This window comes from Sturnira hondurensis, unplaced genomic scaffold, assembly GCF_014824575.4.
Source record: "Sturnira hondurensis isolate 20B ecotype Veracruz unplaced genomic scaffold, ASM1482457v3 Scaffold0022908, whole genome shotgun sequence".
NCBI classification, from domain to species: domain Eukaryota; kingdom Metazoa; phylum Chordata; class Mammalia; order Chiroptera; family Phyllostomidae; genus Sturnira; species Sturnira hondurensis.
Window position 1 is genome coordinate 5468837 of NW_028095539.1, and position 24730 is coordinate 5493566.

The 24730-nt window shown below is 59.1% G+C and overlaps 2 protein-coding genes across 17 annotated transcripts in view; one reads left to right on the plus strand and one right to left on the minus strand.

Moving 5' to 3' along the window:
* The window catches only part of USP20 (ubiquitin specific peptidase 20), a 33632-nt gene extending 22981 nt beyond the window's left edge, over positions 1-10651 (plus strand). For 2 of the 4 annotated variants that reach the window (XM_037036982.1, XM_037036983.1), the window contains exons 15-25: positions 45-139; positions 2476-2509; positions 2707-2752; positions 3705-3885; positions 3970-4096; positions 4553-4722; positions 4806-4887; positions 5815-5923; positions 6818-6920; positions 8092-8163; positions 8891-10096. In XM_037036982.1, the coding sequence (XP_036892877.1) occupies positions 45-139; positions 2476-2509; positions 2707-2752; positions 3705-3885; positions 3970-4096; positions 4553-4722; positions 4806-4887; positions 5815-5923; positions 6818-6920; positions 8092-8163; positions 8891-9051 (1180 nt within the window). In that variant the 3' untranslated portion in view covers positions 9052-10096. Of the gene's footprint in view, positions 1-44; positions 140-2475; positions 2510-2706; positions 2753-3704; positions 3886-3969; positions 4097-4552; positions 4723-4805; positions 4888-5814; positions 5924-6817; positions 6921-8091; positions 8164-8890; positions 10097-10641 lie in introns of those variants that run through there. The other 2 variants (XR_005065087.1, XM_037036984.1) reach the window with 2 other exon arrangements.
* Positions 10652-13645: 2994 nt separating this feature from the next.
* Positions 13646-24730, minus strand: part of FNBP1 (formin binding protein 1) — a 115770-nt gene continuing 104685 nt past the window's right edge. For 5 of the 13 annotated variants that reach the window (XM_037036993.1, XM_037036990.1, XM_037036987.1 and 2 more), the window contains 6 exons: positions 23628-23760; positions 22264-22385; positions 21883-22022; positions 20180-20338; positions 17326-17426; positions 13646-16555 (listed from right to left, as the gene is read on the minus strand). In XM_037036993.1, the coding sequence (XP_036892888.1) occupies positions 17341-17426; positions 20180-20338; positions 21883-22022; positions 22264-22385; positions 23628-23760 (640 nt within the window). In that variant the 3' untranslated portion in view covers positions 13646-16555; positions 17326-17340. Of the gene's footprint in view, positions 16556-17325; positions 17427-20142; positions 20339-21882; positions 22023-22263; positions 22386-23627; positions 23761-24730 lie in introns of those variants that run through there. The other 8 variants (XM_037036991.1, XM_037036996.1, XM_037036992.1 and 5 more) reach the window with 3 other exon arrangements.

Below are 24730 nucleotides of genomic sequence, written 5' to 3' on the forward strand. Positions count from 1 at the left end.
CAGGCCCTGGCAGCGCCCCTGCCACCCCCGTTCCATCTCCATAGGTTTGTGGTATCCTGTACCCCCAGCTGGTTTTGGGGGCCAGTCATCACCCTGGAAGACTGCCTCGCTGCCTTCTTTGCCGCTGATGAGCTGAAGGGTGAGTGGACTGGGCTGGTGTGGGCGGGGTCGCCGGGTCGCCGGGCACCTCAAGGTTTGTGGGGCTGCCCGTTGGTGTCCCCCGCTGCGTGTCCTCCCCCTCCTCCCCCTTGCAGCTCACCTGTTTTCCTTTCTTCCCAATCTGGCAGACAAAAATGATATGTTTTAATTTTGCACTTCCTTGATTATTGACTAGCTCGGAGATTTTTTCCGGGAGAATATTGGCTGTTGGTGTTTCCTATTTTCAAATTTCCCATTTATGTCCTTGCCCTGTTTTTCCGTTGGGCCTGGCTAGGACTCCCAGTGCGGTGTGGAACAGGAGTGGCGAGGGGGCGCCGCCGCCTTTTCCCGGCCTCAGGGGAGACGCGTCCCGCTTCTCCCTGGGGAGTGTGAGGTTGGCCTGGGCTGCCACACACAGCCCGTGGCTCGCTGAGGTTTCTTCTGTGCCAGTTCCTTGAGGTCCTTTGTCACGAAGAGATGGGTGTTGAAGTTTGTCGGGTGACTTTTCTGTACCTACTGACAGGATGATGTCATTTTACCCTTCCTTCTGTCAGGGCGGTGTGTCACGTTTGTTGATTTGCATGTCGAACCCTCCTTGCATCCCAGGGGTAAATCCCACCTGATGGTGGTGCATGGTGGTTTTTAATGTGCTGGCACCGAAGATTCGGTTGGCTAGAATTTTGTTGAGCCTTTTTCCATTTATATTCATCAGGGATATTGGCTTGCAGTTTTCTTGTAGTTTCCTTACCTGGCTTTGGTATAAGGGTAATGTTGACCTTGTAAAATAAGCTTGGGGCCTTGGCTGGTGTGGCTCAGTGGATCGAGCGCTGGCCTGTGAGCCAAAAGGTTGCTGGTTTGATTCCCAGTCAGGGCACATGCCTGGGTTGTGGGCCAGGTCCCCAGTAGGGGGCGTGAGAGAGGCAACCAATGTATGCTTCTTTCCCTCTCTACTTGCCTTCCCCTCTCTCTAAAAATAAATGAAACCAAATCTTGTAAAAATAGGAGTTTGGGAGTGCTGCTTCCCCTTCAGTTTTTTGGGAGAGTTTGAGGAAGACTGGCATTAATTCTTTAAAGGTCTGGTAGAACTCACCTGCAACCACCTGGGCTTCTCTTTGTTGGGAGGCCTTTCCATCCCTGCCTCAGTCCTAGTTGGTGCTGGTTGGCTCAGATTCTCCCCTCCCGGTTCAGCCGGGGTGGGGCGTGCGTCCCTAGGCGTTCATCGTTTTTTCTGGGTTGTCCCATGTGCCTGTACAGCCCCTTCCGACCCTTTGTGTCCCGTGGTGGCAGTGGTAACACCTCCTTTTTCACTGATGATTTTATTTGAGTCCTCCTTTTTTCTTGGTTAATGTAGCTAAAGGTTGGTCAGTATTGCTTATCTTTTTTAAAAAAGCCTTAGTTTTATTGATGCGTTTCCTGCTGTCTAGCGTGTGTTGTTCATTTCTGCACTGACCTTTGCCGTTTCCTGTGTTCTGCCAACTCCAGGCTGGGTTTATTCTTCTTTTCCTAATTTCTTGAGGTTTGAAGATAGGTTGTTTATTTGAGGGGCTTTTGTTTGTTGGGTAACGTGGGCACTTATTGCTGTAAAGTTCCCCCTTAGCGCCGCCCTCACTGCCCCCATTGGTGCTGGTGAACTTTCCTTTCATTTGTCTCCAGACGCTGTCTGAACTTTCTTTTGATTTCTTCTTGGCCCTGTTGGTGGTTGTGTTTTATTACAGTTTTCCTTTTCTTACCGGTTTCCAGTCTCATACCGCTGTGGTTGGAAATGGCGCTAGACAAGATTTCTACCTTCTGAAATTCGTTCAGGCTCGCGCCGTGGTCCAGCGTGTGACTGGCTCTGTAGGGCGAGTGCGCTGTTGCTGCCGCGGAGCGTCCCGGGCGCCTGCGGTGTGTTCACTCTGCACCTCGGCCGGGGCCTCGGCCGCTGCCCACTTCCTGGCGGGCGGTGTGTGTGCGCTCAGGTGTCTGGTGCGTGGAGTGGAGCTCCGAGTCCCCACTGCTGTGTTGCTGTCCGTTTCTCCCGTCGTCGTGTTACTGTTTGTTTGAGACGTGCTGGTGTCCAGGGTCGGGCGCGTGTACGTTTATAAGGATGCCATCCTCCAGAAGAATTGACCCCTTTATCGTTATAGTGACCCTGTTCGTCTCTTGTATCCAATTGTCACCGATGGTTTACCCCCTCTGACTGTGGCCGTGCCTGCTCTTCCAGCGACGATTTTCCCCACCCTCCACTCTCAGCCTGCGAGCCCCTTAAGTCCTAGGTGGGCGGGCCAGTGCAAGCCGCCCCATGCCCTGTGTCTCGCCCTCCCTCCCGCTGACCTGCGCCGTCTCTTCCTGCTCTAGGCGACAACATGTACAGCTGCGAGCGCTGTAAAAAGTGAGTGTGTGCATGAGGGGCTGCTCCCCACGTCCCGCCTCACCCTCTGGGGTCCATGTGTGCTCCACATGTGGTGCCCGGGGTACCCCAGGAGTTTCGACCGGCCCTCACGGAGGTGGCCGGGGTGGGAGGGGCGCTCATCGGGCCACAGCCGCCACGCCTGGCGACTCACCGTCTCCGCGGCTCTCTCCTCCCAGGCTGCGGAATGGGGTGAAGTACTGCAAGGTGCTGCGCTTGCCCGAGGTGAGTGGGGCGGCCACCACCTTGGCCCGCCAGGGCCCCTCCACACTGACAGGTGGGGGCCTGCCAGGCAGAGGCTGACCCCTCCTGACTCGAGTTCTGAGTGAGAGAGGTCATGGGGACATGACGCTGTGGCTGTGGGACCTCCTAGGAGGGTCTGGCAGAGGGACCGGGCCCATTTTCACTTTGTGACTCGGTGCCCTCTCTCTCGTGGCCTCAGCTCCTTTGTCACCCTGAGGCAGGTGCAGGGGCCGTGGTGGCGGCTGCCACCTGGAGTAGGCAGCCGTGAGGGGAGGGTCCTGGCTGTGGGGTGTCAGGGAAGGTCTTTCTGAGGCAGTAGCATCTGCGTGAGCCCAGAGGGTGTGGGCTGATGTTGGCCTCGTGCAAGGAGGGTGGGGCAGGACCAGGCAAAACCCCACAGCAGCCACAGGCACAGCCGCACCAGGGGAGGCCCGGGCGGCTGCAGCAGGGGAGTGTGGCCCGTGACGAGGGTGCCAGGCCAATGCCGAGGAAAGCCTTCGTGGAGGAGCTTCCTAGGGTGGTGCCAACAGAACTGGCTGTCAGAGTTTGGGGACGGTGAGCTCCACAGGCTGGTGACAGTCAGCTCCCTGTGCGGCCACCCCTTCTCAGCTTGTGGGGACAGCCCCTCTGAGCAGCGGGTCCCAGTACTGCGGCTCAGCCCACGTCCTCTCCGCCTGCCCGGTGGGGCTTCTGGAGCCCAGCCGGCTCTCCCGCAGAGATCTCGGGGTTTTCAGTGTCTGAGGGCGCAGCCTGTTGGGGGCCTGGTCCTGGGAAGGCCCCGACCGCTGTGCTTCTTGTTTCTACTTGGAGGACAGTGGGTCAAGCAGTGGGCTAGTGGGTATCCCGGGCCCTGCCACAAGGCCCCTGCCAGGGTGGCCGGGGTCGCTGGGCCCCAGTTGGCCCCGGAACGACCAGCACTCTCTCCTCCCCCCAGATCCTGTGCATCCACCTGAAGCGCTTCCGGCACGAGGTGATGTATTCCTTCAAAATCAGCAGCCACGTCTCCTTCCCCCTGGAGGGACTGGACCTGCGCCCCTTCCTCGCCAAGGAGTGCACGTCCCAGATCTCCACCTATGACCTCCTCTCTGTCATCTGCCACCACGGCACTGCAGGCAGTGAGTGTGGTGCCCTGCGCCGCCCCACCCCAGCTCCGCCCTGCCCCCAGGGTTTCTGTAACCCTGGGCCTCTCCCCCACCCAGGTGGCCACTACATCGCCTACTGCCAAAACGTCATCAACGGGCAGTGGTATGAGTTCGATGACCAGTACGTCACCGAGGTCCACGAGACGGTGGTGCAGAGTGCGGAGGCCTATGTCCTTTTCTACCGGTGGGGGCCTGGGCAGGTGTTGGGGTGGGTGGCCTGGGGCTGGTGACCCGTGGGCCTGGACCTTGGCCACTGCTCCCCAGGGCCTGACACTGGGTGCATGGGAGGTGGAGCCTGGGCGGTTTTAAGGCCTGGGGGTAAGGGTTCAAGGTTTTAAGAGCCCTCCGGCTGTGGGGAAGCGAGACACCTAAGACGTCAGGTTTGTGTCTTCTACAGCGGTCCCATGGGAGGTAATGGTGGTCACCGTGGGAGGTGACAATGGCCAGGACTCTGGCAGGGGTGGTAGGCTCTGCTGAGATGTGGATGGACCACCACGGGGTACAGGAGGCTGGATCCAGGAGGCAGGGGTGCCTCTGGATACACCCCTGGACAGGGTGTGGCTGGTGCCCCTGTGCTGGGTGGGGTGGGGGCCGCCCAGGCCCAGCTGCTCCTAAGCCTCCCCACCCATCCCCCACCCAGAAAGAGCAGCGAGGAGGCTGTTCGAGAGCGGCAGCAGGTGGTGTCCCTGGCAGCCATGCGGGAGCCCGGCCTGCTGCGGTTCTACGTCTCCCGAGAATGGCTCAACAAGTTCAACACCTTCGCCGAGCCGGGGCCCATCACCAACCACACCTTCCTCTGCTCCCACGGAGGTGCAGGCGCCTTCTCTACCAGGGGAGGGGAGGGGAGGGGGGGCCAAGCCCTCACCCCACCCTCCCTGCACCTTCTTCTGCAGGCATCCCGCCCAATAAGTACCACTATATCGACGACCTGGTGGTGATCCTGCCCCAGAATGTGTGGGAGCACCTGTACAACAGGTGAGGCGCAGTGGCCAGCCTGGCCCTGGGCGGGAAGGGAGAGTGGGGAGGGACTACTGCCCTCCTGTAGGGGGCAGTGGGCCACACAGGGACCGTGGCAGGGCCCTCCCTGGGCTGTGTCCTCCCCGATGGGTCACTGATGGGCATCTGGCCTTTCCGGTCACAAGGGCAGCAAACAGGCTCAAAAACAGCCAGCACATCAGCCCCTCACACAGGCAGTCCTGGGGGCGCTGGCTGCAGGGGGCTGCCCCTCGCACAGGCAGTCCTGGGGGTGCTGGCTGCAGGGGGGCTGGCTGGCCTCACCCCCTGCCCCCTGCCTGGCTCAGGTGACTAAGGGTTTGTGGTGCCTGGGCCCTTCCAGTTCAAATTCATCAAGGCCGAGAGCCGGTGGCTCTCCTGAGCACCTGCCCAGGCCCAGGTCACTGCAGCGGGGCAGGCAGCGTGTGCAGAAGGAGAGGCCACAGGGCTCTGCCCACCCTGGCCTCTGTGGGATTGGCTTTGCGCCACCCACTGCAGGTCAGATAGGTGGGACAGAACCCCACAGGAGATGCACCCCAAGTCCTAAGGAGTCCGTGCTCCTACCTTCAACCCCTGTCGGCCAGCACAGCCCCACCCAGTAGCCAGGAAAGGAAGCGAGCGTGTTGACATGCCCTTCAGCCGTGAAGCAGATACTGTGAGGCCCTGGCCCTGGGACAGGTGCCCTGCTAGGCACCGTGGGCACTCGGGGCCGCCAGTGCCCTTGTCCGTCTAGTGCGGGAGACAGACGAGTGAATGCACCGGGCGCAGGGCACCCAGAGGATCGGTGCTGGGAGCCGCCCCGGTCGGAGAGGGTAGGCGAGCAGACCCCAGTCCTCGCCCTCCAGCCAGCTGGTGGCCTGCCCTCAGGGCTACGTGTGTGTCTCTCTGCCTCCCCGCCCACCCCTGCAGGTTTGGGGGAGGCCCTGCTGTGAACCACCTGTACGTGTGCTCCGTCTGCCAGGTGGAGATCGAGGCGCTGGCCAAGCGCAGGCGGATTGAGATCGACACCTTCATTAAGGTGCATGCAGGTGGGGGAGGCGCAGGGTGGGGGGCGGGCTCTGGCCTCTGCCGGGGCCCCAGGGGCACCCGAGGACCAGAGTCAGTGTGTTTGGAGGCTGGGTTCTGTGGGCGATCAGAACGTTTAGGGTATCTCCTGGCAGAGAGGCTGGGTTTGTCAAGTTTAGCAAGTTCAGGTTCATGCACTTGGCACGCTGTTAAGCAGTTGTCGCAGGTGGAGGGTGCTGTCGTTCGGGCTGTTGAGTGTGTGACGGGAGGGTTAGCAGCATCCCTGGCCTCTGTCTGAGCAGTGCTGGTGACAGCCAAGGTCACCCCCAGGCAGGGGTTGGTGTTTCCTGGAGGACAGGGTCCCCTGTTGAGAACAGACTGGTGTGGGGAGTTGCAGTCAGTGAACACAGCAGGCTGCAAACCGGGCCCAGTACCAGCCGTTCAGGGAAGGGGCTTCTGTGGTGCAGACTCGGGCCTGGGGCAGGGGCGGGGGCAGGGGCGTGAGGACAGAGGCCCCGAGCTCGCTGCTCCCTGGTGCTGCTCCAAACAGGGGTCTGGGGACCACCCGACCTTCCCCAGCGAGGGGCCGGGCAAAAGCCGCTCTGGGGCTGGTCAGAGTAGTCCACGAGCGAGCCAATCTGTGAAGTGGGGAGAAACAGCATCCACCATGTGGTTTCAATCGACTGAGGTTTTAAAAAGTTGTGGAAAAGACATTCGCCACAATGTTGGCGGCAGCCCGTGAGTGGTGGATCCTGGGAGGCGTTTATTTTCTTTGACCCCTCTGGGAGCTGTCAGTCTCCTGCCCAGGGTGTTTGGGGGGGTGTGCGAGTGGGGCTGGGCGGGGTCAGGAGGACCGCACTGACCCTCGCCCCTCCCTGTGCCCCGCCCCCCCACTCGCCCCGCCCAGCTGAACAAGGCCTTCCAGGCGGAGGAGTCGCCCAGCGTCATCTTCTGTATTAGCATGCAGTGGTTCCGCGAGTGGGAGGCCTTCGTCAAGGGCAAGGACAATGGTGAGTGGAGCAGGGGCCCCAGCCCCACACCGCACCTGGCACACCCCTGGCCCGGAGCGCCTTGGTGTGTGGATCTGCTGGGAGTGATCGGAAGGCGAAGGGGGCCCCTGAGGCTGTGCCTGCTCAGCAGGTTTTCGGGGCCACCGGTTTGGGTGAACGCCCTACTGCGGAGGGGGCGGGTGCTCTTCCAGCTGCCCCCGCCCGGGCCAGGCTGCCTGTGCCTTTCCCTCCCACGCTCTCCAGCTGATGCCCAGGGGAGGCTGCGCCCCGCTGTCAGGCCCTACACAATAGATTTCAGTTGTCAGATGGCTACAGACTCTTAAAAAAGGGCACTGTGTCTTCCGACCCCTTGACTTACTGAGGTGGAAACAGGGCTGGTGCAAGGCAGCTCCCAGGGTCACCCACAGTCCCAGGACGGAAGAGCAGAGCAGAGGACAGCTGGCCCCCAGGCTGTCCTCACTGCCTCACCAGCAGGCTCCCAGCAGGCTCCCAGTTCTGGCCAGGCAGTTGCCTGTCAGAGCCTGAGCACCAGCCGGTACTGGAGGGGGCGGCTCACGCCATCAAGCCCACGGGAAGGGACACCCAGGCCTCCCTAGTGTCAGTGGGGTGACCGGGCGTGGCTGTGCTGGAGTGCTGGCTCTGGAGCCACCCCACCTCGGCTCTGGCGTCGCCTCTGCCAGCTCGGCCCCCGTGGTCACCTCCCCAGTCTCTGTAAGCACTCTCGTCTCACTCCGAGGCTGTTGAGGATTCCGTCAGAAGCTGGGGTCCATCAGAAAGGTGCTCAGCGAGTGGTAGCTGCCATCACTGACTAGGGCAATGTCCACCAGGCACTGGCCCTGCACCCCACACCCCGTTCTGGGGTCAGAAACTAGTGCGAGGGTCCAAGGAAGTCCCTTTGCAGGGTCCCTCTGCTTCCACCCACTTCTGGCCCTTCCGGTGTCTGTGGATGAGCCTTTGTGCCTGGAGCCCCTCTCCCCAGGAGGACTCCGTGGGGAGTCCTCAGGCTCAGGGCTCAGGGCAGCCTCTTCGAGGCTATCTGACCTGCGAGGTCACAGGGGTGGGAGTCCCACCACGAGACTGCTCTCATCTGCTGGGCGGAGGGCCAAGGGGGAAGCCGGGACGGGCATATGCCCCATGCAGAGGCCCTGAGCCGGGGTCCTGTCCCTTCCAGAGCCCCCCGGGCCCATCGACAATAGTAGGATCGCGCAGGTGAAAGGAGGCGGCCACATCCAACTGAAGCAGGGTGAGTCTCACAGGTGCCTCCCCCCACCCCCGGGGCTGCTGGGCAAGTCCTTGTGGGAGCCCCTTGGCTCTTGTCTGAATCAGGCTGAGCGTCCACCCAGGTGCAGGCCCTGGGCCCCAGTGGGTGCGTGGAGGCACTTGGCCTCTACACGGGTCCTCGGGTCCTCCAGGCCCCTGTGTCCCACCCTTGCCCTCTGCTGGCCTCACCTGTGCACCCTTCCTGTGAACCCCACCCTGGGAGGCAAGGGGCACAGCCAGAGACGTGCCCTGTGGGGTCCTCCAAAGATGGATGTCATGCTGGAAAACCCTGAGATTTCCATTGGGCAGCTTTGCACAGGAGTCCGCGGTTGCCCTTCCCCCTGGGGCCCGGCCCTGCTGGAGCCCCTGCTNGGCCTCTACATGGGTCCTCGGGTCCTCCAGGCCCCTGTGTCCCACCCTTGCCCTCTGCTGGCCTCACCTGTGCATCCTTCCTGTGAACCCCACCCTGGGAGGCAAGGGGCACAGCCAGAGACGTGCCCTGTGGGGTCCTCCAAAGATGGATGTCATGCTGGAAAACCCTGAGATTTCCATTGGGCAGCTTTGCACAGGAGTCCGCGGTTGCCCTTCCCCCTGGGGCCCGGCCCTGCTGGAGCCCCTGCTGCCAGGGCCGGGGTCCCATCGAGGGGACAAGGGCGCGGGGGGTGAGGGCGAGTTTGGCCCGACCGGTGATGGCCTCTGCGGCCCCGCAGGTGCCGACTATGGGCAGATCTCAGAGGAGACCTGGGCCTATCTGCACGGCCTGTACGGTGGCGGCCCCGAGATCGCCATGCGGCAGAGCGTGGTCCAGCCGCAGGACCTGGACAGTTTGCACGGGGAGCAGAAGATCGAAGCCGAGACCCAGGCCCTGTGACGCCGGGGCCGTCTGCGCGTCCCCTCCTCCTTGTCCAGAGACCCTCTCATGTCCCCTGAGTGATGGCCTCTGAACGCACCTTCCTTGAGGCCATTCGGAAGGACCCTCGATTGGGCCCCGCCGGGCTGGGTGACTCCCTGCAGACGGTGTGTCGGTGCCTGGAAGTGCAGGTGTGTGAGAGGCAAGAGACCGTTAGCCTCCCGGGGGCAGGGCCAGGACCGGGGACTGTGCCCACCTCAGGCTGGTGTTGACAACCGAGGCGGCATGGCGTGGACCTGGGTCTTCGTCCTGGAAGTGTCCACACGTTCCTGTTGTCCTTTGGTTATCGTGTTCCCCCAGCCCGCCCTCTTGCTGGCTCAGGCCCAGCTTCTGTCCCTGCGCTCTCAGCTGCGCTATGGCCTTGGGACGGAGTTGGGAGGGGCTGCTGCCTCACGGGCATTTCCTGTGCTCACCTGGCCCGGACCCTGAGACCCATGGACGTGCAGAGTGCCCTCACCACGTGTCGCCCGAGGCCCCGCCTCACCCTGCACCTCCCCATGGTCACCCGAAGGCTCCTGAATGCTGAGCTGCTCTGCGGTGTTTTGTGACTAAGGACGCGTTGGAGATGCAGACTGGAGAGACGTTGTCCCTGGAGGCAGCCGGTCCTGTCACTCTGTGCCGTGGAGCTGGCCCCCACCTGGGACGGGTGACAAGACAGAAATACCTCGTGTTGCCAGCTCGTGCTGCTCCTGCAGCTTCCGTGGGGCTGACGTTAGAGAATAGCACCCCCCTCCCATGTGGCCAGACTGTGCAGAGCCCCTGGGCCTGGAGGTGTGGCCCTGGGGCAGCTATCACCCTGAGGTCCTGTGAGTGTCTTCTGGATGCTAAGTGAGGCCACTGCTGGGGCCCCGGGACCAGCAGGCAGTGCTTCTGGGGGCACCGAGGCCGCTGGACGACATGGTTAGGGTGAGCTGACTCTCTCGTTGGGCCAAAGTGGGGCTGGGGGGGTCCTGAGACCGAGGCCCTCTGTCCCTGAAGAAGCGGCTGTCCCAGAAACCCAGCAGGCGGTTCCTCCGGCAACGTGCTGCTCAGGCGTGAGACCCGTCTCCTGGGACCGGCACCTGCCCTGCTGACAGGCACACAACCGCAGGACGAGCCACTGCTGGGACCTCTTGACCTTTGCCCGCCTTTTGAAAGCTGCTGCCACCACCACAGCGACCTGTGTGTGACGGGGACGCCGCTGCACAGGCTGGAATCTGGTCCACGGCTGCGCGGTCCGTCTGTGTTCAGGGTGGCATAATAAATCCAAACACGTCCCCACAGCCCTCACTGTTGTCTCTGTCACCAGAGGGAGGCCTGGCGCCCGCTGGGGGAGGAGGGGCTAGAGGTGCTCCTTCCTGGAACCAGCCTCATGAGTGGGCTGGTGTGGCTGGGGGACAGGCCAGCACCTCCACAGGCCGGTCCCCGCCGGGCGACCACACCACAGACTCGGTACCGTGGAGCAGGCATTACCCTCTCCAGACCCCGGAGGGCCCTGCGGCCTGGTGCGCCTTCCCTCCCCAGCGCCCGGTCCCGCAGTGTGGTGCTGTCGGCGTGTCCCGTCACCCCCAGCGGTGCTGCTGTGTCAGGGGCCCTTCAGTTGGGGTTGCTTTCATTTAAACTCTGGGTCTGGGGGAGACCGAGATTTTTACTCTCGGACTTGAGTGTGCAGAAGTGCACTGCTGTGAGGAGTGGGCGCGGGTGGAGCCCACGCCGTGTGACGGGCTCTTCCTGTGGGACCTGGATGGTGTGGGGGAAGCGTTTCGTCTGGAGCACTGAGTGATTCTGGAGGCGTGGAGACGTTTATTCTACAGGAAGGGGAGAAAGAAAGAGGTACCAGTTGGCCCTAAAATGTTTCCTTTCTATTTTTGCTCCAAACACCATGCTTTTAAGTGGCTCAGCCGAACTGAGGTGGTGGAGCCCAAAGATGAAACAGGAGTCTGTGGTCGGCCACCTCGCAGACGGGGCGGAGACAGGAAGGGCCGGGGACTGGCGACCTCCTGTCTTCTTTCTCCCACGCACTGTCCCCCTCCTTTTGGACGGGCCGGGACAGGGTGGGCCAGGTTAGGACTCCCTCCAGCAGAGCCACCCCTGGCCGACAGGGGAGTGCTGGGCTCGCTGCTCCCTGTGCCCACAGGCCCCTCCACTTGCCTGCATCGCTGCTCGTAAACCTGCATCAAACGTGCATTTGCAAGGTACAGCCCCCCCCAAACGTGCTGCTTCCCTTCTGGTTTGATTTCAGAGCAAACATAAATTCCCCTGCGAGTCTCGCGCAGCCTCACTTTGAGCCTCGGGAGAGGCCCCGGGGAAGGAGTCAGTGTTTCGGAGTTAGGCCTCCTCCTACCTCTGGTTCCTGTCCCGGCCACAACATCACCCCCAGCAGCGAGGGGCAGACTGGAGGAGCCACTGAGCTTAGGAAAAGCTGCGAGAAAGCAGTCAGCGTTCTGCACAAGTTCAGGAAAGCAGCCCCAGGCCTTGGGTTTGACAGCAGCCAGACGGGGGAACTGGGGACAGGGTTCTAAAGGACTGGGCAGGGCTGGCCTGGTGTCGGGTGGGGCAGACTGGCACACTGGGGCAGAGTGCTGTGACCGCCAGAGACCCTTCCTGCCGCCCCGCCTCTGCTTCCGGGGCCCACCTTGGCCCTTTGGCTCTGAGGACAGAGGCAGAGGGGCCTCAGTTTCTGCTTTCTCAGTACCTTTTGTGGCTCAGTGATGTCCCCAGCTAAGGGGGGGGTCATTTAAGTAAATGTCACTCACTGTCCCAGGTGCACGCAAGTGTTTAAATCAGCGCCAAAGGGGTGAAACTGGAGAAAGAACTCCCGACACACACACACACACACACACACACACACACACACACGGAGTGGCTGCCGAGCCCGGGTGCAGTCTTCGCCCTTAAATCCGGCCTCAGGGGGCGCTGGTAGCACGCCATCTCCCGCGCTGCTCAGGACGCCTGAGCCAGGCCTGCGTTTATTATGCCTCCTGCCTCCCCCACTTCCTGCATGCAGATCCGCACCTCCCCCTGCAGCAGCAATTCAGAGTCGCGGCTCCAGGCTGTCAGGATTCCAGAGATCCCTTTGCTTTGGTAAAAACTGGAAGGGCACACTTGAACCCCTTGCCTCTGGCCACTTCCACTTCTTTCTAGGTCACCCTGGTGGGGACCAAGTTCTCTCCCGGCTCAGACTCACCTTCCACTAGGGGGCGCCACAGTCCCTGTGTGCACTGCGGCCAGGCCTGGGTGTGGCCAGCAGGTAGGGAGCAGGTGAGGCCAAGCGCTTCCCATAGGGGCCTCCCCAGCCTGGCTGGACAGGTCTGGTGGGTGGGGCCCCCCTCCACAGAGGCAGCCTTCCAGAGCGCACCAGGGCGTGGCCACCACCTGTTCCCAACCCCAGAGGGGCAGAAGCCAGTCACCAGAAGACTCAGGTGTATGGCCGGGACAGGTGCCAACCCCCAAATGCCTCAAACAAGTGGGGGCAGCTTGTCTGTGATTCAGACCAGAGCTTGGTGTAGGGTCAAACCAGAGAGAGGTGATGCCAGTGGCCTCCCTCCCCACAGCGGCGCCCCAGGCCGCACACCCCACTTGCTCCCCAGCCCCGTCAGGTCCTTCGGGGAAGGAAGGCTCTGAGTGAACTGGGGGGACGCCTCTCATCTCTGACATGGAGACCGACTATTCGCGAAGCAAGACAAAGCCCAGAAACAACACGCTGGAAAATCCTTCCCAGATTAAACTTTTTGGGGACAAGCTAGACCAGAGGCCTGAGGATAGTCAAGTCACCTGGCTCCCTTTACCGTCTCTCACTGGGAACCAAGACTGTTGGGCTGGTGGGAAGGGGCTCCCCAAGCCCCATCCGCTGGCCTGGCACAGCAGGCTCCTGGGGCAGCTGGCAAGGTGGCCACGGCCCTGTGTGGGAGGGGCTAAGGTCACACACAGGAGGGCTGGTCTCACCTCTGCCCTCAGGCGGTGAGGCCACACTGGTGTTAGCAAGAGCCCTGTGGCAGTGCCGCACACGGGGCACGGGCGCTGCAAAGACCCGGAGGAAACAAAGGGGTGCGGACACAAACCAGTCACGCTCCCCCCACCCCTGAAGGCCCAGCTGAGACTTCCCAGGCTGGAGGGCCTCCTGGTGCTCGCACGCAGGGCTGCCACGAGGCCCCACGCTTCAGCCGCACACTGCCTGAGGCTTCACTTGGGCCCTATGGCCCAGGTGCCAATGTCATGCCCCCCCCACACACACCAACAGGGCCCCCGAAAACCGCGAACAGCTGCCCGTTGAATGTGCATGCCGAGGAGACCTTCCTGGCCCTCAGAAGCCTCCCCAGTTCCCTGGACTCCACCCGAGGCATCCTCGCCTCACCCAGGTGTCAGACAGCCCTTCTTCCCCAGTGGGTGGGGGCAGGAGAGCTGGCAGGGCCCCAAGCACCCCCTCCACGAAGACCAGGGAGGGAAGACGGGAGGACGTGACTTGTGCTGGGTTTCCCCGGTGACTCAGGTGCGGACAGGAGCCCGGCCCCAGCCGCAGGCTCTCTGCCTGCTTCTGTGACGCGACGCGCAACATGACACTGCCGTGACACCGAGCCACGAGTCAGGCTTTTATTTAACATTTAGAGGATTAACATGTAGTTACAAGGTCAACAGAAGCCTTCCGACGGAACACGGTATTTGGTTTAATTCTACCTCCAGAGACAAACGGGTGACTCCAGAACCGGGACAGTGGCCGTGACGTGACCACAGCGAAGGGCCTCCACAGTTTAGAATTAGTGCAGCACACACAGGTAAACCACAAGCAGGTGAAGATGGAATCTCGGATCGCTTTTTAAAGAGGATTGTTGACGGAGGAGCGCTGGAGGCAGAGCAATTGGAAGTCCGAAACTAAAATTTCTGGAGAAACGCTTGGCTCCACATACTCTTTTCTTGTCCGGTAAACGTCCTTCTGCAGCCGCGGGTGTTACCCAGAGGCCTTTGTGCTCTCACTGATGGGACAAGCTACGGGCTTATGTTGCCGAAGGGTCAGAGCCTGGAAGCTGCAAAAAGGAACCCCACGAAGGAACGCCCCCTCCAGCAGCCCCCCGCCTTTTCGTGTCGTCCCGCCCAGCCAAGGAGACATGGGGCGAAGACTAGTCCCTCTCTTCCGTCTGAAGTCCTTTTGGGCGCAGGTTCCTGACCAATTCATCTTTCTTACAACACGACGATATTCTAGCACTGGCAGAGAAATGACAGGCAGTGGGCTCCGGGGTGACTGAGAGGCACGTGGGGAATGGACAGCAGACAATGTCACCGGGGGCCCAGAGCAAAGGATATACAGGATCTCAAGGTCATGGAATAATCGTTTCCTTTAATGAGCTCGGCTGGCACAGCACCGCCTGTCCACGCAGTTGCCCAGATCCGCAGAGGAGCAAACTCCAAGGTGAAGGTTGAAAAGCACTCATTGTCCATTCTTTTTTGGATGCAGGTGGTAGAGAAGGAAAAACAGGGCGCGGGGACACGAGAGAACATAAGCGGACACTGGGTTCCACAGACGTTGGAAGAATAGATCACCACAGCTTGCACCTTCTCCCTTATGTGGCAAGGAATTCGTGTATCCTGACCCACTGTGAGACGCAATGCACACGCGTTGCTGAGCTCCAAGGTCAGATTCTAATAGCCATTCACATCCTTGTGGTATGGAGACTGGCTGGCTGGGCCTGGGGAAATGCAGTGGGTCCCGGGGAGACCTCGTCCCCCCGCCAATGGAGGAGCCCCCCATGGGGCTGCTGAGATTGCCTGCCTGAATTAACCATGCACCTGTTGGCTTGCAGGGACGCAGGTGAGGCCCTGGCTCTTCTCACCTTTGGCATCCTGGATTCAGTGTCACCTGCCAAACCTGTCCCCTCCTGAGACTGATTCCTGCTACAAAGGGCGGCCCGCTGTGGGAAATGGAAGCGGCTTCAAGGACAGCAACCCTGAGACCCCCAGCTGCAAGGCTCTGGGCGGCGATCTGCACCCCGGGACCTGGCCCCACATCCAGGCAAGTGGGAGCGAGAAAGGGCCCAGGCAGGTCCCTCGCTTGCCCTAAACCTGAAGTCACTTCCTCTTTGCCTGCATACCCCAGGCATCCACTTGCTCCTGGTTTTGGTCACTGAGGGGGGACTGAGCTGCTGGGTGGTGTGCGGTCAGCCCCGGTGTGCTGAGAGTAGCCATCTTCCTGCCCCTTGGGCTCCCTGAGGACTTCCTTGTCTTAGATTCATCAAAGTCAAGGAGAACTGAGGATGCCCGAGGGGGCCACCTCACTGCCAAAAGCCAAACAAAAGTAGGAAGAGGCCCGATTTTATCCTCGGGCAACGACCTCTCCAGACGGTCTCTGCACCCACCAGACAGGAGGAGCGGCACCGCTGAGGCGTGAGTGGAGACAGGCTACACCACTGCCATGTTCCTCGGGATCCTTCCCTCAGGCTCCGCGAGAGGAAGGAAACCAGCTCAGACAGCAAGCTCAGCCAACCCCACGAGGCGAGCACACAAGTGCACTGGCGGGAGCCACAGGGTCACTAGAAGGACCGCAAGAAGCACAGGGTCTTTGGTGATGGAAGCGCTAAAATCCTAAGAATTTGTGAAAGAGGGGAATTTGTGAAAGAGGGGAATTTGTCAAAGAGGGGAATTTTCACTTTGCAAGAAGCTAAACGCACAGGGGAGACGTTTGCTCCCCAGGCACTACGGCTCCTGGGGACTCGGTCCTCAGCCCCCCAAGGGGTGGGCGCAGATGAGACAGCAGGCAGGGCCCCCAACGAAAGCATGTGCATACATGTGTGTGGGTGTGCTCCCCTGTCCACTGCTGACATTCACAGGCCAATGTCTTGAGGGCTAATGTCTAGTATGAGGTGAGGACCTCCCACCAGAAAAGGCCCAGTGAATGCTTGCTTGATGGACTGGGGAACAGGTGAGTTTTTTCTAGAGTAAATGACACGGGACCACATCAGTGACACTCAGGTGCTCAGTCTACCTGGGGCGCTCCCCACCCCAGATTCTGCCAGTCTCCCCAGGAGGCTGGGAGTCAAGGGCACCGCCAGTGGCAGAGTTTTCACAAAAGGCACAGTGTGAACCGTGGGCGGGCCAGGCCAGGCCAGGAGGACTGAGGGCCACGGCAGGAGCTGGGGGACCCCATGTCTACCCACCTTCCATGGTCCTGCACGGGGTGAGGACCAGGAAGGGCACAGACCTGCCCCTCTGGGGAGGTGGCCAGACTGCAGCCCCAGAGGGAGGAGCTGGGCCACACGGAGGAGCATGCTATGAAAAGAAAAGAAAAGGAAAGGAAAGAAAAGGAAAGGAAAGGAAAGAAAAGGAAAGGCAAGTAGCCACGTGGTGTGGGGATGTCACTTCAGACCGAGATGACCAGGGCATGCTCCAGCCCAGCCTGAGAGCAGTTGTCCACACTAGGCCTGTGGAGACCAGCAGACTGAAGGGTCTCTCCGGGGAAGAGGGCTCCGGGGCTCCAGCTCTCGCCGCCTCTAGGAATCTACAGCACGAAAAGAGAGAAAACCCAGTTAGAGGCAGGCCCCAAGTCGGGGGCGGGCAGTTTCTGCTGCTCTGTGGCAGACTGCCCTGCCTGGGGGCAGGGGGTGGGGAGGGGGCAACTTGAGCCCAGCTGGTTACCACAAGATACCACAGATAAGGAACTTTCACGGTTTCATCTCCGGCCCTTCCTTCAGAGAAGCCCACCCAGGAGACGCGTGCCCCCACCCCCGCTCATGTTTCTAAGTCCAGGTCTGAGAGACAGAAAGGTGACCGACCAGCTTCCCAGAAGGAAGCAAGAAGCAGGACGGCCAGCTCTTGCTCAGGCGGTGGGTTCTTTAGCGGTCAAGTGCACTGCCTTCGGCGAAGAGGAAGGTTTGTCGCCCATTGTTTACTTGCTATAAACCGTGAAAGTTCTTCATCTTGGGGGGAGTGCGGGGGAGAGAAACCACACAGACAGACTCCTGAAGCCCTCGGGTGCACACAGCGTAGAAGCAGAAGGTGTCGGCAGGTCAGGAGGGAAAGGGCAGGGTTTTTAAAGAGCATTTGGCTAGAAAATTCCCCAATACTGAAGGCAAAGGAGTTACATATTTGTAACACAGAGTCATTTTCTCAGGAAGGTGAAAAATCACTTCACAACAGTGAGAAACAAAGAGAACGTTTATTAGAGAGGCGGGTACGAGGGTACAACTAAAAGGTGCCAGACAGAATCTTTTCTTTTAAGGGAAGGAGAGAGAGAAACAATCATGTGGGCCGTATTCAAACAAAACTTACTCAGAACCCAAGTGTCTATAATAAACTCAAGTGTGGAGCAGCCGGCAGGGCCCTAGGGACCCGAGAAACAGTCCTTCCGGCTTCCCCAGCGGTTACACAGACTAAAGGGTCATTAGGCGGCAGAGTCACCAATAAAACAAACAGATAAAAGAGCAAAACGTTAAAACAACGAATTCAAGTAATCCTTTCAGTTTTTCAAGGGCAGTATATACAAATACATTGGGGGAGGGCTTGCAGACATGTTTAACAGCAATTTCAAAAACAACACAAAACCAGAAGAGAAGACAGCCACAACCCAGCTGACCGACCGGGAGTTGCTGTAGTCTCCACCTTTTTGGCAGTTTTTAAAGTCACATCGTAGACACCACACACGTACAAGGGCACAGGCACGACTGAGAAGAGAAGGAGCCGCCTGGCTGGTGGACGGGGGCGACCGGGGCAGGTGGACACCGTGTGTGTGTGCAGGGGGCGGGGTGCAGGGGGAGGCTGAGCAGACCCGAGAACATGGGAGGGAAAAGGCCTGTACGTGCACAGGTGACCTAGAAATGTGTCTCTCAACAAAAGGAGAAAAGTTTCTGCACCAAGCTGAGACTTCTCGGCTTTTATCTGAGCAGATAACTGGGGAAGATAAACACTGTATGCTTTAGCGGCAAGGGAGGTTCCCGATTCTTTGGAATTGGTTTCAGTTGAAACCATAAAATAGCACCATTCCGTCAATCTCACACTGATTCATGGGCTCTAGGTTCTGGGGAACAACTGAATAATCAGAATTTATGCACCCACACCGGCCAGGAAGCCAACGGAGCTACTTTTCTGAACCAATTTTGCACAGCACCAGAAAAAAAAATAAAACAACCCCAAAATAAAAATAAAATAAAATAAAAAAGAAACAAAGGAAAAACGTCATGGAATGCCGTGCTTTTCAAGGCGTGCCTTTAAAAGGCTAACGTGGCCCTGCCCCGGTGGGAGACGTCATCGGTGCGTAGTCTGCTCCCTCCAGGAGCTCCTGCTCTGGAAATGAGCTCACCGCCGGGGGGGCTAGAAAGGTTAGATCCTCATTTGTGCCGTGGGTGACGGGCCCAAGGCCGTGACTCCTGCCGCTCACTGAGTCAGCCCCCGTGGGTGCAGGGTCAGCCGGTTTTCCGGCCCCCATACTTACAAAGGAGAGGTCTGGCACAGGCTGCGTGGCCTAATTGATATTTTGTCAGCAAAAGTGTAATAACCCCGAAGAACTCTGAGTTGCAAATTTTGAAAAACCGGGCTGACCGATCAGTGTCTTGCTTGATCTGCTGCCTCCCGTCTGTCAGATGTGCTGGGGAAAAGCTGGGGGGGGGGACCCCTGTCTCTCCACTCTAGCTCTGCAAGTTGCTGAGACTCCGTAATTATTTAACATCAGGCCGTCTTTCACTCAAGGTCACTAAGTTCCACCTGGGTGGCCCCTGTGAGAAATGGCAGCAAACTTGCTGCTGGAATCACTGACCAGTGCCCAACCCCCCGCCGCCCAAGACCCTAGTCCCCGGCTACATCAGCTCCGTATCGACTTGAGCTTGTGAAAGGAGCCCGCAGTGTGGAGGCCAGGGGCTGGGGTCCCATTATGGAGGAGGAAGGGTGCCAGTAACTTTCAAAGCCAAAGAAAGAGAACCTCAGCCCAACACCTTCATCCTGACCCATTTATAGCTGTTCGGCACGATCTCAGGGTGAGTTCTCAAGACAGGCACGGACGCTGCTGGGCTTGGTACCAGTCTGAGCACTCGGCAGTTTCACTCCCTGTCCCGTCAACTCCCAAATGCAAATCCCCATGTGACCCAGTTTCCTTTAAAGATGGTGAAACATTGTGTTTTATTCTGGCTACCGTGATCCTGGGAAACCAGCTAAGATTTAGAATTGCAGTCAATTCACACTTTGAGGCTTAAAGATGCAATGATTTTTTAAAATCCCATCGCAAAGGGACATGCTGGGGTCAGGGGCTGTGGGGACGCAGGCACTGCTCACTGCCCTCGCAGCTCCGTGGGAAGGCTCAGCGGAACACAGCTCCACTCGCCACAAAACCTCCTCTAGGACGGAGCCTCTAGGACGGAGCCTCTAGGACGGAGCCAAGTGGGCCGTTCCCGCAGAAGTCTGCCTCCACGGCACCCGCACACCGGGTCAACTCTGTCAGCTGTCGGCAGGGAGACCGCCAGTCCTGTGCGAAAACCAAGTGGGTGACCGACCACACTCCCCCAGATTTCAACTGGTGGTTTGGGATCAAGTAGGTATGACAGGGTCAACAGGCTCTAACAATGACCTTGACCCGGGGTAGGCAGGAATATACATGCTTGGTACCAATAAAAGAATCTTACTCGCTTCTTGTCTTGAGAAAAGGGACCTTTTATTTAGGGCTTCCTCCACAGCGCACGGCCGTAAAATTCAGCTGACTACGGACTCAGTTACAGGATGGAACCCCCTAAGGCCGTTGGATGGGTGGCAGACACAGGGGGTCTTCCACACCCCAGGGGATGTGTGTGGGCTCTGAAAGTCGGAAACAGAGCAGACACTAGAAGGCCACTCTGTTGTTACCTACTGGCGCTGCCAGAGGAGAGACGTGTATCAGGTTTCAAACGACACAGTTGTAAATTGGCAGTTGGCAGCTTTCCACATAAAATTTCACCAGCAAGCGAAAACTTAGTCATAGTCAAAACCAGACCAGGGCGTGGGGCGGGAGACCCCTGCCTCCGCACTGGGAGAGCGGCCGCCGGTGCGCCCCCTCTCCAGTCTCTCGGAGCACGGCCCGCACCCGTCACAGCTGTGGGGAGAAACAACTCCAATGGTTTTTTAAAGTTTTTTTTTAAGTTGTATTAAATATAAGTCTTAGCACCTTTGGCATTTTTGTCCAAATAGACTTCGACGTATGAAGTGGGGACATAGCCCTCTTCATCTTCGCTCCTCCGGATGCGGGTCCAGCCGTCCCCTTTGTCTTCCTCGATGACGTACAGTGTTTCTCCTTCCACCACGGAGATGGTCCCTTCATTCTGGCCTGAAACGGCAACATCAGAACGGGTCAGGTTTCCGGGCACGTCCGGGCCGTTGGGCACACAGAGCTTCGTGACGACCGGGTGCAGTGACCCCAGGGGAGGTGGGTTCTCAGGTGCACTGACCCGCCGGCCCCGCCACACAGGGTGACCACTTCTGGCCCCTGCATCTACCACCCTGGACGGCTGGTGTTTTTCTTGGGGGACGCCTCTGGTCCTCCCCCCGCCTCTCCATTGGGGTGAAAGTGCTCCCTCCGCTTCAATCGCACCTGCCCCCTGCACTCTCCCTGTCCTGGCTCTTGTCTGCAGCTCAGGCCCCCCTTCTCCCGCCCGAGCACACCTCCACCTTCATGTTGCCCTCACACCAGAAACACGACAAGGGTGGGCCTGGGCTCCTGGCTGTTCCCTCTTCCCGGGGCCTCCTCCTCCCCTCTGATCTCGGGGGACACCTCCCCTGTCCCAGGGCGCACTGTCTTGACTTCCTGCCCTCTCCGCTCCCCCTTCCAGTCAGCCGGGAGTCTGCGCTGGGTGTTAGTGGCAGCATGTCCGTGTCCACCCCTCACTCGAGGCCCCCAAGGCCATTTGCTAAGGTAAATTCACAGCACGAGCCACCACTGTCCAACAGTATTCTGAGAGGCGACTTGTTTGGGGTTCTGTTGATGGGGATACGGAGGAGGGAAGGGGGTCAGGGGTGGGGGGCACATGACCTAAAATCGGGAACATTTAACCTGGCCCCTCTCTTCCTTGTGTTGTCACCGTGAAAATTCCCTTCCCCTGGGGCTTCCCCAGCGTATCTGAACTCCGACCCCTTCGTTCCCGGCACCTGCGCTCATAGGCACCCCGCTCGCAGCGCTCACGGGGCCCTGGCTCATCCCTCTAACCACCACGCCTGCTTTCTCACTGCTCCTGCTCACAGGACCATACACGTCCCAAGGTGCAGCTCTGACCGGATCAACACCTTGCTCAGAGACTTTCCATAAGCTCCTCCCTGAACGCCGAATAAATTCCAGTGAGTCTCTTACCCGCCCCCCAGGGGCACTGCCTAGTCTCCTATTCGGCTGCCACCTCCAGGGACGGCGGAGCTCCGCCCAGCCCCGAGTCTGGCCACGCCCATGCCCCACCTGCTGCAGCGCCCAGTTCTGGAAACTCCTTACGGAGGGCGCGCCCCCCTCCGTCCCGCATGACCCCTCCGCACCGCAGATGCCTGTCCTAGACGCAGGCCTGCCTTGTTTGTCCGAGAGGGACACTGCCTCCCGCGCACTGCCTGCATCCCGCCCCTTGGAGTCTTCTCAGGACCGTTTTGCAGATACAGAATGCACGCACGAAACAATCGTTGCTCCCTGCTGCGACTGAGCTCATTGAAAGCTGTTCAATTATATGGCAAAGGGCAAAATATACAGCCATCAACATAATAATAACAATAAATACTATCGGCAGAACAAGGGACACAAGAGAAAGATCTGGAAGGTTTGCTAAGACAGTCCGGTCACAGTAAGCGCAGGTGGCCGGGACGGGCCGTGAGCGGCGCGACGGGGCCGCGGGGCATTACCGTCGAACGTGTAGAGGGCTCTGCAGGTCCCGATGGCCGGCAGGGGCTCCTCGTCGTCGAACTCGTCGTCGAAGTCCATGGCCGGCACCTTCACCGCGCTCTCCTGACTCTGCTCCTCCGTGTAACTGCCATCCGGGCTGCTCAAGAAAGCAAACCCGCAGCAACTATAGCAACTGACCCGTGCTCGGAACCATGACGGCTCCCATCCCCTTGTCTCCCGCGTGGCGTGAGACACCGCCCGGTGGGGGGATCCCGGGTCCGCCGTCACAGACACGTGGGTGCCCGACACACGTGGCTCACGCTTGTTTCCAGACCCCAGGACCCAGAAGCAAAAGCAGCGCCGCCCGCTGGCCAGAGAGCAGGGCTGCGCCCATACTGTACCTCTCCCGGGCCTGCGCGCAGTTGTTGACCGGCGGGGTGCTCTGGGCGTCATACAGTCCGCTCTGCCTGCGGGCCTGCTCGCCGCGGGCCGGGAGCCTGCCTTCCACCTCTGCCAGCCAGGCCTGGAAACAGAGGCCCCAAGAGACCCGGGGCTGAGCTCGGGGGGGTCGGGGATTGCGCGGGGGGGGGGGGGCACCCTGGAGTCTGGAGCCCCCAGTCGGGGCTGCTCTTGATCATGGAATCTGACACAGAAGGACCAGAAGGGGGTGTTTTGCGTCCCTGGTGTTTTGCGTTTTACAAATGGACTCCAAGGCGACCAGCTGCTTCCATTCCCTCCTGAGCCGGAGAAGTGGAAGCGGATGTATTGAGGCCCCTGCCCACAGGGGGCAGGCGAGACACAGGGCGCGTTGACCTCTCGGGCATTAAACGGCCGGGTGACCTGGGATAAATCACTTTCAGTTCCTTCTGGGGTTCCCTCAGTTTTGTGACCATGAGGTCACCCCGGGAAACATGGGGGCACTGCCACCCTTGAGTGGTGACTCAGTGTGAAAGCCACACTTCCCTTTTCTATTCCTTTAAGGACTGTAGCTTTTTTTTTAATAGTGAAGAAACTTGTACATAGGAAATCAAAGTAGATAAAATTACCCTCAGTAACATTTGAACTAGCTACACTATTCAGCTTGAATAGTTACACTGTTCAAGAGGCAAAAGATTGCCAACGATCAGAAAAGGACATTTCTAGGCTCTAAAAACTCAAACATTTCTTACTTATTGACAGATTCCAGACATAATAAAAAAGCCCCATTTGACCCTCATTAATAGAAATAACCTATGCTGATTGGAATGATCATTTCTAATTTATTTTTCCATGCTCTGTAATCTTTTAATTTGGGCTGGCGGTGGGGGGAGAAGCCTTTGGCCCCCAGCCTCCCAGGGCCCCTCCCTTGGACTCACGTGTTAGGCACTGTTGGCAGGGATCCCCGCTCATTTTAGGGAGTAGGGACCCCACTGGCTCCCGCGCCTGGAGCCTCTAACAGGTCCGCTGAGAGAACACAGCGTGTCCCAATGTAACTGCCCTTCCAGTCCCTGACCATCCCAGTCACACTCTGGCCACACGAGACCTCGTAGGACAAGCTTAAGTCAAATGCTCACATTACGAAACAACGCTGGAGCCACATAAAGGCCACTGGCAACAGCGCCCGTCTGAAGGGACACCGTTAACACAGGACGTGCCCGGAGGCAGACATTCAGAGGTGACAGCACCTTTTTCCTTACAACTTGTGACACCCTGCTGTTCCCAGGGGCCTCCATCCCAGGGACAGGCGAGCCCGCTTCCCTCTGCCCCGGCGACAGCTCTGCCATACCTCAAATTTCTGGGCCTCTAGTCGCAGCTTTTCAATATTTTGGCTGACTTCTGTTAATTTGTGGTCCAGACTGGCCGGGTCTCCCATCTGAGGGTTCTTTAGGTAAACGTCTTTCATTTTCGTTATAGCATCTCTGGAAAAAAAAAAAAGAAGAAGAAAGAGTGAGCCAGGTGTGGGAAGGTCGCTGTCACCAGCCACTTAGCCTCGCTGGTGGCCTTGGGAAGTGTGTGGGTGGGAGGGCCGTGTCTGAGTGTGGACCAGAAGGGAACGTCGGGGTCGGCGCCCCTTCCAGAGCTTCTCTTTAGGAACTCTGCCCTCAAGTCCCGTGTAACCCGGAGACCTGCTACGGAAGCTTCGATCGCCCTTTCGGGACGGGGTCTCCCCATTGTCTCTGGCGAGGAGGAAACACCAATTAATCCTGCCCCTCCCTTCGCCCCCAGCAATAAAAACAAACAGAATGCAAGTATTTTCCACGTGTTCATTCTTCCCACAAACCAAAACTACAGCTGGCCTCGTGGGTCTCGGGGGCTGCAACCTGTTTACTTCTCGAAGAAGTGTGGCTAATTGCTTCACGTTGATCATTTTACAACAGGGCACACTGTGTCAGCTGTTGAGAAATGGGCCCCACAGTTGGTGTCCGTGACGGGTGCGCAACAGAGCTTCACAGCCACACATGCAAGACCCCACGCCCCTTCCTCACCTGGCCACCACGGCCTCTCAGCCTGAGTGAGGGAGCCCTAGGGAGGCAGGGCGGGCTTGCTCGGGTTCTTGCCATCGCCAAAGAACTCTGCCTGCAAGGGGCTTTCAGTAGAGCGTGATTTGTTAAAGTTCAGAGCAAACAATTCTGCCAATTTTAACGAGCTTGGGCAAAAGAAAACCCAAGCCAATGGTCCAGTGCGAGACCACACACCAACTCATATTTTGAGTCATGGGAAATGGTTTAACTTAAAATAAAAAACTGACAGGAAGAGGATTTACATGGGTCCTCAACACCTCTCTACCCACTTCCTCGGATGTCAGCCCAGACACCCTGCCAGCCCCTGGGGGCTTTGAAGAACCGCCGGCCGCCTCCTGCGGCCACCTTCCCACGAGAGCCCTCGGCC